An 11945-nucleotide genomic window follows, 5' to 3' on the forward strand; every position below is an offset into this window, starting at 1 on the left:
TAAAGAAGGCCAAGAGATCTGAAGCACAGAGAAAAAGAGGGACATATCAAAAAGACTCCTAACACTGACTCATAAATTGGAATGATTGTCCTGTAAGTTCCCTTTGATCCTAAGCTAATAGTATTTTGTAATCATTTTATATTCCTAAATAGCAGGCACTCAAAAATTTATTTATACATTAGTATCAGATTAACAAAGACTAAGAAAGAACTTTTTAACAAGCAGAACCTGCTATAAATCATAGGCAAAATATAGCATATAAAGAAGAGCTAAAGTTTATATTTAAAAAAAAGAAAAGAAAAAATGTTGAGAACCTATTTTAAAATATTTTACATACATGACTTATAGTCACCACGTGCTTCTACTTCTGAAGGAAGTGAAGAAGAATCTGGTCTCTCTATTTATCTATACAAACGTTAAGTAACAGAAATGCCACTGATTCCTGTGAATAATAGCAATGAATTCGGAAGGTGGGCTGCACTGGACTCCCAAGGAGCTTTTAGCTCCTTTGCTGGAATCAGCACCAGGCAAGTAGAGAAAGTGATCAAGCGGGGAGAAGGAAAAGAGAAAATGGAGTTGCTAAGACTTCAAACACAAAGCAATCCTGTGACACCATGGAAGTGTGGCTCTTTTGATAGTATTTAAGATGAAGTCAGGGCTTCCCAAGTGACTAAGCCATAGAGAATCCACCTGCCAGTGCAGGAGACAGGGGATCAATCCCTGGGCCGGGAAGATCCCCTAGACAAATAAGTGGCAACCCACTCCAGTAATCTTACCTGGGAATTCCCATGGACAGAGGAGCCTGGCAGGCTACAGTCCATAGGGCCACAAGGAGTTGGACACAACTTCTTGTAACTAAACAACAATAAATATGAAGTAAAGAAGGAGATTCTCAAAGTTAAGAATGTATAAGGCTGGGTGGTACAATGTTTACAATATGGATGTTAAGAATAAAAGACACAATAATAAATAACCTGAGACAGTGGAAAAATATTATACAGTTAGAAGACCCATATTCAGATTTAAAGTCTGACTTGTTAAACATTTAGACAATTTCTGAGCCTCAATTTCCTCCTCTGTTAGACAAACTAAATTTGTTGTGCTGAAAACAGTCTTGTTCTGTAAACAAACTGAAAAACTTACATGCAAGTGATTTATAAGTTGCAAAATATTGTGTCCATAAGTTTTATTAATACTGTTAATACTTCTTTTAGTCAATTATATTTAATCCCATTTAAAAAGCTGTCTATTTTCTCACATTCTAAAGTCACAGCTGAAAAACTCTGCCTCTTTATCCTGAGTGAGCTTCTCTCAAAACTCACTTCCTAATATATTCAATAATATTCACAACATGATCTGCTTCTCAATTTCAATAACCCCCTTCAATTTAGAAACATATGCACAAAAGCAGTTGTCTTCCATACAGGATGCCGTGATAATCAGAAGCCAATTAGAATGATCACCAAACTCCTCTAAAATACACCATTTGCCACATTCCAAAACCTCTCATTCAAATTATATAAATCAATGGGAAAAGCACATTAACAACCTCTTTTGGATGGTCTGTCTCTAAAAAAGACAGCAGGGATTACTTGTGCTTCCCTTAATTGTTCATCTAGAAGAGTTCAGAATTCTATCCAGAATCTTTTTCTCCCCCCGAAGCAAACATCAGTAATGACTCATTGGGTGCTCCAGCCTCAAAAACCAAAGAAAAGCAAATACAATCATCACTTACTTGCTCATTCATTCAGCAAATATTTGTTGATAGCCTACTATTTGTGGGATATTGTTCTAGACACTAGGAATACATCTGTGATCAAGAAAAACAAAAAATTCCAGCCATAATAAAACATTTAATTCTAATAGCAAGAAAAAAAAACTCAACAAGACAAATCAGTAATATATATACTATCACAGAGTATAATACGAGAAACTTTAGAATAGTAAGAAAACAAAATGTGTTAGTGTCAATGTGTGTTTAGTTGCTAAGTCCTGTGAGACTCTTTTGCAACCCGATGGACTACAGTCTGCCATGTTCCTCTGTCCATGGGATTTTTGAGGCAAGAATACTGGAGTAGGTTGCCATTTCCTTCTCCAGGGGATCTTTCTGACCCAGGGATCGAACCCTTGTCCGCTGCATAGGCAGGCAGATTTTTACCACTGAGTATGCACATATATGCAAACAAGAGAGAAAAAAGTTTTTATATACAGTGGCTAGGAAAGAACTTGCTAAAAGGGTTATATTTCAATAAACTTGTAAAGGATTATTAATAAATTATTTCTTCATTTAAAATTTATTTACAATTTGTTTATACCATCAGTCACACACACACACACACACACACACACACTGATAAACACACACCCTCTAAACTTTATTACCAGAACATAAGATTAATATTGTTTTAGAAATAGCTTTTAAAAAAAATACTTATGAGCTCTCTCATTACCATATCATAAATACCTAAGCCATGAATGTGGGTGGCAGTTCCCAAGATGGATGGAAAATTTAAATTTAAAAATACCCTAAATAAAGTATATGAATGTAGTTTAACTAAAAACACATTACATTTTAGGATTAAAACACACCCTAGGAATATCTTCAAAGAACCAAATGCATGGTCATATTAAAATTTTACATGCAAATCCATAAACATATCACTAAATGTAACACTAATGTTGAACATTAGATGAATCTCCTTAACAGTAGAAAAATATAAAATTTTATCTTAGAACAATCATATGTATAATTTTTACAGTACTTTACTTTTATATAAAGGTTCAAAATGCAAATATATATACTGAGATCCTGAATATGCATTTAGATTACAAAGAATAATACAAATACAGTTATGAGAAAGATCAGAGTATTATCTAAATATGCTTGACTCAGTTCATTCTAGTGGTACACATGGCAAAACAAAAAAAATGAAGAGCCCCTATCCTGTGTAGGAATATGCAGTAAGGACTTCCATGGTGGTCTGGTAGTTAAGAATCCACCTTGCAATGCAGGAGACACAGCTTCAAACTGGTTGGGGAACTAAGATCTCACATGCTACGGAGCCACTAAGCCCATGAGCCACAATGAAAGATCCCGCATGATGCAAGAAAGCTCCTGCATGCCTCAACTAAGATCCACACATGCAAATAAATAATTCATTTTTATTTTTATAAACTTTTAAACAAAAAGCATATGCAATAGATTCTAGTAAGCTTAGTCCCTTCTTAGGTATAAAAATTCTAACCAGATGGTCTGGTCATTCTAATAACATTTTAATGATTTGAAAAGAAAACCTACCAAAAACTACTATTTGGACAATTATAAAGAGGAGATTCTCCAATAGCATATTCAAAGAATATGATTAAATAGGCATTTAAAAAAAGCATGATTTAACCACCAATCATTTTGCCCAATGCAGGGGTAGGTGATCCACAAAGGCTAAATCTTGCCCACCTCCTGTTTTGTGAATGAAGTTTTACTGGAACACAGTCACACCCATTCATTTACCTATGGCTATTTTTGGTCTTCTTTGGTGGCTCAGTAAAAAGAATCTGCCTGTAGTACAGGAGACCCAACTTTAGTCTCCAGGTTGAGAAGATCTCCTGGAGAAGGGAATGGCTACCCACTCTAGTATTCTAGTCTAGAAAAGCCCATGGACAAAGGAGCCTAACGCTGCAGTCCTTGGGGTTGCAAAGAGTCAGACAGGACTGAGCAACTAACACTTCCACTTTTTCACAGCTTTTTTTGTGTGCTAAAACAGCACAATGGAAACAAAGCCCATATGGCCCATAATGCCCAAAATGTTAGTAAAATGTTTACCAAGCCCTACCTTAAACTACTGGTAAAGTCTTCTACCCATAAGGGATAGGTAGTGGCCTCATCCTTACATTTTTTTCCCTTAGGGTTCCACACTCAGCCTTATCAAGATGAAAATGTCTTTGTGAGGAGATCTCTTCAAAAGAATGTTGATTCAGGGGTTCTCAGACTCACCTTTCAAATACTAATTTCCAGTTTCTAGTGTGAATGCCATTCAGCTACAAACGTTGCTCATATCAAATTCTGCTTTCAAATGGTTTTGCATCACTGCATATGTACATTGCTTCAAATATTCACTCCATACAATCTCTGTCTTCAGTTCAGTTCACTCAGTCGTGTTCGACTCTCCGCGACCCCAGAAATCGTAGCACACCAAGCCTCCCTGTCCATCACCAACTCCCAGAGTTCACCCAATCTCTGTCTAGCTAATTACAAATCTTTTCATGGTTAACTTAGTCAAAGTGAACTTACTTTGAACTCATGTTTAATGCATTTCCTATAAGCTACAGTATTTGTTACATATTGTTAATTGAGCTCTACTCTTACGGAGCTATTTGAAATCACCTCACTGGCCAATTAATTCTAAAGAAAAAATTCAGCCCACTGAATGGGGGCTGAAGAATATCTTTAAGAACATCTATCTAGCTATCTTATTTCCAGTACCATTGTCTTGGCTTTACTAATGACATACTAACTGAACTCACTGCTGACGTCAGGCTCTCCTTACCACACCTCTTTATCCCCAGGCTTCACTGATCCTTCTAATATCTCCTCTCAACATGAGAGGTGTGGATCTGCTATTATGGTAGTGAATAAAATGAAATAGATAAAATGACATGAAATAAAATGAAACAGAGGCAAGGAGCTTCTCCTCCTGCATTTTTTCCTTTGTTATACCATCAATATCTTTTCCCTCCTGTAAATACACAGAACGCTGAATCCACTATTTCAACATGGCAAACTATGGGTCACAAAGTACTACTATCCCAAGAAAAATATTTTCTCTTTGCAATGTTTTAAATTTCTTTTACTCCTTTCTATGTATTACATAATATATTTTAAAACTCAGTTGGATTTAGTACTGGCAGTAGCTGAACCTGAAGGTTAACTGTTATACATAAAAAGAAATTATCTCTTAATAAAACAGAATAAAATCATTATTGTTTGTAAACACATCATTTATCAAAAATGATACAAAATACTTCATTTGAATTTTCAAAGAGGATAACTGCAGGGTGTATCCCAATGGACACAAATGAAAAAAAGAGGAAGAATGGACGAAAATGAGGAGTGAGGGAAGGGGAGGTAAGGAAAGGAGAGAAGGAAAGAAAGAAAGTGCCTTTTTAAAAATCTTGCTGGGAAAGAAAATTCAAAACAAGTGAATACTGGTGTACTTACCAGAACTGTGGCAGTAGTCCATACACTGTGGAACCTGGACTGTGAAGGCTATCAAATCTGGAGCTAAAAGAGATTCTGGCTTTCTGCTCTCATTGAGCCACTTGCTGCTATGAAGGTCTTTAGTGTCAGAAGGACCCTGAAGCAATGGAATCAACTTCTCTTTTCCACTGTCACCTGAATAGACAGATGTATGAAAAAGAAGGTTATCAAAAAAATATATAGGAGTAGCCTGCAGATGCCTGATTTTAAAGTATACTAACAATATAAAATTTCTATTTATACCTGGTAATTTTAGCAGTACATTTAGTTATATTCTAAAAAGTATGACTGATAAAAATTAAATGCGTTTTTAACTCTTAAAATGTTTTAGTATTTAGTTGATAAATGTAGAACACATTCAGAAAAGCATGTAAAATAAAACAACATGAACACACTGTATTGTAAATATTAAAGGGAATCTGTACCTCTTTAAACTTATCTAGACATTTAATCCACGTTGGAAAAAATTAAATAACAAATAGTTTAAGGAAAATACTATGAAATCAAGTATTGGAAGGAAAGCAAAGTCAATTACAACCTTAAGTTGAAAAACAGCCGGAGTTTCTGTTTAATTTCATTATACTAGCAACATTTTAATTTAATTTTTAAGTGTCATATACATCTATATCTCCTATTCCACCCCAAAAAGTATAAGACTAAACTTTCCTTTAATTTTTCTTCCCTCATAACCATTCTTAAAACTATGCAATATTTTTTTCTTAAGTAAAAACTAATTTATTAACGTCAAGAAGTATCATCCTGGCACAATTAACAATTTTTTTCAAGTAAAATAAAAATATTTAAAACCTCTGATTCATAGGAACAATGAGTAAATTCTTGTTTCAGTAACGCTCCTTGTAAAACGCAAGGCCAATTCTCCTATACAGGCAATAAAGTTTTACACGGTCCAGCTGCACATACCTGGGGCTTTGGCACAAATTTTTATTGATCCCACGGTCCCAGAGGCACATTTGACCAATGATGTGCTGCAGTACTTCAATTCAACATTCTGGATTGAGCCCTCAAGAGTTGGCAGGGGATTCTTAGATTTCACACCTAATAAAAGAAAACTGCAAATGTACTAGCCGATTGAATTTAAATAATTTTTATACTCCTTCACCAAGGCATTTAAACTTAATTATACTTTAATTATCTACCTCAGATGTTCTTACAGTATTTGTGTTAGGCTTCACAGTTTAGTGTTTCGGAGGTAAAATGATGCAATTTTAAAACAAACAGGTTGAACTCTTAAAACTATACTTATGCAAATTTTAAACAAACAGTTGTTTAAAAATATGGATACTGAAAAAAAATCACATTTGGTTTTAGAATACAGATTAAGATGTTCACTTTGAAACAAATTTAACTTATAAACTGACTTTCACTTATGCAGACGCATTAATTTAAGCATGAAATTACCTGTATAAACAGACTCCAAAATATCTTGGTTAGGTAGGATGCAAAGAGAGAAACAAGATAGCTCAAAACAGCTCCTAAGTTAAAATACAATAGCTTATAAGCAAAATCGATATGCCAACTGTAGCCAAAAGAAACCAAAGTGATTCTATACCAATTAACAAAAGAAAGTGAGCATTATCTTTTCTACCGTATGCTACTTGCTGAGGGACATAAAGCACAGAAGCAAACAATTACCATGACATAACTGGTAGGGAAAACGTTAATTCAAAGAGGAGAAACTCATTTTGGCCCTGAAGCCTAGGTAAGAATTCAAAAGGCAGAGAAACCTTAAGAACGTTACACTAACATTATTGTAAACCATAAAAAAAATGATGATAATGTGAAGAACTCTAATCCATTAACATATACCAAAGGACTTACTGTGTGTTATCCACACATTTTATTCTATCCTCAAAACAGGGTGGTAATAAAAATGTCATTCTCTCATTTTTACAAATAGGGATACAATGGATTAGAGGAGTTCAGTCAGTAATTTTCTCTCTGCACAGTCCTGCAGCAGAGGAAGAGCTGACACAATTTGATCTTATCACAGAAAACTTCATCACTCATTTCACCAATACTCATGAAAAGAGGCTTTCTTTTCCCCATTCCACATTCCAATCGAATATGTATCATCCTTCACATGTGAAACTTCATGAAGCAGAACTAAGCATGAAGAATTAAGAAAACTATGAACTTTTATGACAGATATATTAAACATACCAAAATCTTTGATTTCAAACTCCCGTGTGTTCAAGAAGCCCTATACAGTCTTTGTGAGATGTGGCCCAGGAAGCCTGTAATTTAACTAAAACACTACATGGTTATCCACTAGTTAAAGGACATCATCTTGAGAAACATCTCTCATATACTAATCTTTGCTTCAGAAGAACCTCTAAATTTGCTCATTTCTATTTGACTGTTACAAGAACATGTAACAATTGGTTGCTATTTCTCAGTATTCACCATTTGAACCTATTATCCTCATAGCAGGAGTCTAAATGCTGTGTACTTAGATCTTTTCTATGATTTTATCAGCTTTTATCAAATTCTTCAAATCTATAACCCAACAAACTTAAGAAGCTGTATTTCAGAAAGTTAAACAATGCCTACAATATGACATAAACATAGTAGTAACAGTAATAATAGTAATAACAGCAGCAGCAGTAGTGCTAATTATAGCACCTAACACACTGAGCAATTAAAGTGCCATGCACTACATTTAATTTGCTATTTTTACTCATATCAAAAGAAAAAAAAAAAGACCTAGCTATTACTATTCTATCTCATATTCAGGAAAACCAAAGTTTAGAGAAGGAAGGATTTTGCCCACGCTCAAGTCAGAAAGTGAGGAGGCTTGGATCACATTTCTGCTCGTAAGAAAGGAAGCTAAGCTATCTCAGCATATTTAACATCTACTGTGGATGCACAAGTTATACTCAGTGATAATTTACCCTGCTCCAATCATTATGTTCAGTGATGAGAAAGATACAAAATGGAGTAATACCTTATTCTAACTCAAGCACCCACAGTCAGATTCATTCTATACCAGTTTTTTGGGGGGGGGGGGGGAACTTGAAGAATCTAGATAATAATCAGGAGGCAAGAGCTAATGAAAGATTCTCTCAAGGGTTAGAATTGAAAGAGTTCAGTTGGCTGCAAAACTAAAAATACATGGATAGACAAACATGGCTTTAAAAAAATTACTTTATAAACTGCTTCTTTCACGAAGTTTACACCAAGTTTAGGGCTCTACCTTGACTCTCAAATGAAAGGCCTAAGTCTTTGTTAGTATCTATTGTGTGCTGTATATATTGATAAGATTCTGAAGTCTTATCAGAAAAGCTGTAATGTATAGCACAGGGAATTATACTTGATATTATAATAATCTAATAATCTATATTATAATAATAGAAAATAATATATATATCTGCATCACTGTGCTATATACCTGAAATAACACTGTAAATCAACTATATTTCAATAAAAAATAACTTGAAAAGAACTTGCCTGAAATCTCTTCTGATAAGAATGACATACATGAAAACAAAAGAATGACATATAGCTTTTCCAGTAAGCGGCCTGAGGTGACTCCTAAAAATGGTGCGCTATTCACTTGACCCAGAAAACCCCACAAAATCATGCAAATCAAGAGGTTCAAATCTTCGTATACACTTTAAGAACACTCGTGAAACCGCCCAGGCCATAAAGGGTATGCATATCCGAAAAGCCACCAAGTATCTGAAGGACGTCACGTTAAAGAAGCAGTGTGTGCCGTTCCGCCGCTACAACGGTGGAGTTGGCAGGTGTGCACAGGCCAAACAGTGGGGCTGGACTCAGGGTCAATGGCCCAAAAAGAGTGCTGAATTTTTACTACACATGCTCAAAAATGCAGAGAGTAATGCTGAACTTAAGGGCTTAGATGTAGATTCTCTGGTCATTGAGCACATCCAAGTGAACAAAGCCCCCAAGATGTGACGCAGGACTTACAGAGCTCACGGTCGGATCAACCCCTACATGAGCTCTCCCTGCCACATTGAGATGATCCTTACTGAAAAAGAACAGATTGTTCCTAAACCAGAGGAGGAGGTTGCACAGAAGAAAAAGATATCCCAGAAGAAACTGAAGAAACAAAAACTTATGGCCCGGGAATAAATGCCGTAAAAAATAAATGCAAATAAAAGTAAAAAAAAAAAAAAAAGAATGACATATACGTATAAAGCATCTTATTTTAGATTACAACTATCAAGAATTTACTTCACTTTTTTATTATCATTAAATTTCTCAGGTATTTTAAAATGTTTTATAAACTATAACATCCTGCATAGTTTCTCCTTAAGAAAATTTTTTTCCTGAAGTAATTTTTTTTAATTGCTTAACCTCAGAATTGTTAACAGATAATTATAGTCATCTCTTGATACACTTCAACAATGGAGAAAAGCTGCTAACAGAAAAATAACCTTAGTAATATAAATTATGAACCTTAAGTGATATGACGTGTCAATATGGTTCATCAGTTGTAACAAATATACCACCCTGGTAAGGGATGTCAATATTGGGGGAGGCTATGTAAACTGGACCACTCTGGTGAGGGATGTCAATATCGAGGGAGGCTATGTAAACCGGTACGGAGGCACAAGCTGTACTGAAAACTTCAGACCTTCCCTTCAATTTTGCTGTGAACCTAAAATTACTCTAAATAAGAAATCGTATTCATAAAACTAATTTTAAAATAAACTTGGCTTCTTTCCACTCTACCATCAAACCAAAATTTGTAAAATACCCCAAATACATGTACTAGAAAGAGATAAAGGAACAGTCTTGGCACTGAACAATTCATGGCACCCCTCACATTGTTTTCAAGCTACATGAATGCTGCTTCCTAAAATTGTGAAAGGAAATCTTCCTGTTAGGAACACGAAATGGTGAAACAAAAAGACCAAAAACTCTGAAGCTGAAAAATCAAGGCTACAGTATTATGTATTTAGTAGTTATATGGCTTAAGGCAAGCCACTATTAATTACTGTTTCACGTGGAGGCCAAAGACAGCAGTTATTGTTTAAGGTATTTAACTCTGAGAAATCTGAATTTAGGCAAGAGGTGCAAAATTTTGGACAGTTGTATAGTCATCTGATATGAGTCAACAGAACAATTACAGACAGTGACAGTATCTTATAGTTGAAATAATGACCTCACAAAGCACTGTCATATGCATTTACTCAAATATTGCTATCAAAATCTACCAGAGGAAGGGAAGAAGGAATCACTATTCCTTAGGGATTTCACATGGTATATACTATCAATAGAATAACCTAAAAATACTGAATTTTCATAATACTTGGTATAAAATAACAGTTATTTCTTGTCCTTTTAGTATTTTTCTGAACATTAACTCAACACATAATCTCAGTCCTGTGGTACACCATTAATTCAGATTCTCTTCCCACCATCTTTCTCCTTTTTTTAATTAATTATTTTAATGGAGGCTAATTACTTTACAATATTATAGTGCTTTTTGCCTAACATTGACATGAATCAGCCATGGTGTACATGTGACCCCCATCCTGAAACCCTCTCCCATCTTCCTCCCCATCCCATCCCTCAAGGTAATCCCAGTGCACCGGCCCTGAGTGCTCTGTCTCATGCATCGAACCTGAACTGGCGATCTATTTCACATATGCTAACATACATGTTTCAAAGCTATTCTCTCAAATCATCCCACCCTTACCTTCTACAGGGTCCCAAAGTCTGTTCTTTATCTCTGTGTCTCTTTTGCTGTCTTGCATATAGGGTTATCATTACCATCTTTCCAAATTCTCTATATATGCGTTAACATACTGTATTGGTGTTTTTCTTTCTGACTTCCTTCACTAAGTGTAATAGGCTCCAGTTTCATCCACCTCATCAGAACTGAATCAAATGAGTTCTTTTTAATAGCTGAGAAATATTCCATTGTGTATAGGTACCACAGCTTTTTTATCCATTCGTCTGCCGACGGGCATCTAGGTTGTTTCTGTGTCCTAGCCATTGTAAACAGTGCTGCGATGAACACGGGTACACATGTCTCTTTCAATTCTGGTTTCCTCAGTGTGTGTGCCCAGAAGTGGGATTGCTGGGTCATACGGCAGTTCTATTTCCACTTTTTTAACGAATCTCCACACTGTTCTCCATAGGGCTGTACTAGTTTGCATTCCCACCAACAGGGTTCCTTTCCTCCGCACCCTATACAGCATTTATTGAAGACTTTTTGATAGCAGCCATTCTGACCAGGGTGAGATGGTACCTCGTTGTAGTTTTGATTTGCATTTCTCTGATAATGAGTGATGCTGAGCATCTTTTCATGTCGTTGTTAGCCAACTGTAAGTCTTCTTTGAAGAAATGTCTGTTTAGTTTTTTCACCCATTTTTTGATTAGGTCATTTATTTTTCTGGTATTGAGTTGCATGAGCTGCTGGCATATTTTTGAGATTAATTCTTTGTCAGTTGCTTCGTTTGCTATTTTCTACCATTCTGAAGACTGTCTTTTCACCTTGCTTATAGTTTCCTTCATTGTGCAAAAGCTTTTAAGTTGAATTAGGTCCAATTTGTTAATTTTTGCATTTATTCCCATTAGTATGGGAGGTAGGTCATAGAAGATCCTGCTGTGATTTATGTCAGAGAGTGTTCTGCCTACGTTTTCCTCTAGGAGTTTTATAGTTTCTGGTCTTACATTTAGATCTTTAATCAATTTTGAC

The 11945-nt window shown here is 35.4% G+C and overlaps 2 protein-coding genes across 30 annotated transcripts in view; one reads left to right on the top strand and one right to left on the bottom strand.

The window, feature by feature from the left end:
* Nucleotides 1-11945, bottom strand: part of VPS13B (vacuolar protein sorting 13 homolog B) — a 784482-nt gene that overhangs the window by 557842 nt on the left and 214695 nt on the right. For all 29 annotated transcript variants that reach the window (XR_006060874.2, XM_060393910.1, XM_042254441.2 and 26 more), the window contains exons 18-19: nt 6176-6310; nt 5216-5389 (exon numbers count right to left, since the gene is read on the bottom strand). Coding sequence is in view for 28 of the 29 variants with exons in the window: in XM_060393910.1 (XP_060249893.1) it covers nt 5216-5389; nt 6176-6310 (309 nt within the window). In the remaining variant the exon portion in view is untranslated. The remainder of the gene's footprint in view (nt 1-5215; nt 5390-6175; nt 6311-11945) is intronic.
* LOC106991327 (large ribosomal subunit protein uL22) lies at nt 8788-9405 on the top strand. Its single transcript, XM_015097618.4, is given in 1 exon segment — nt 8788-9405. A coding segment is annotated over 1 exon segment (555 nt). The 5' UTR covers nt 8788-8812; the 3' UTR covers nt 9368-9405.

Source organism: Ovis aries, chromosome 9 (assembly GCF_016772045.2).
Source record: "Ovis aries strain OAR_USU_Benz2616 breed Rambouillet chromosome 9, ARS-UI_Ramb_v3.0, whole genome shotgun sequence".
NCBI lineage: Eukaryota > Metazoa > Chordata > Mammalia > Artiodactyla > Bovidae > Ovis > Ovis aries.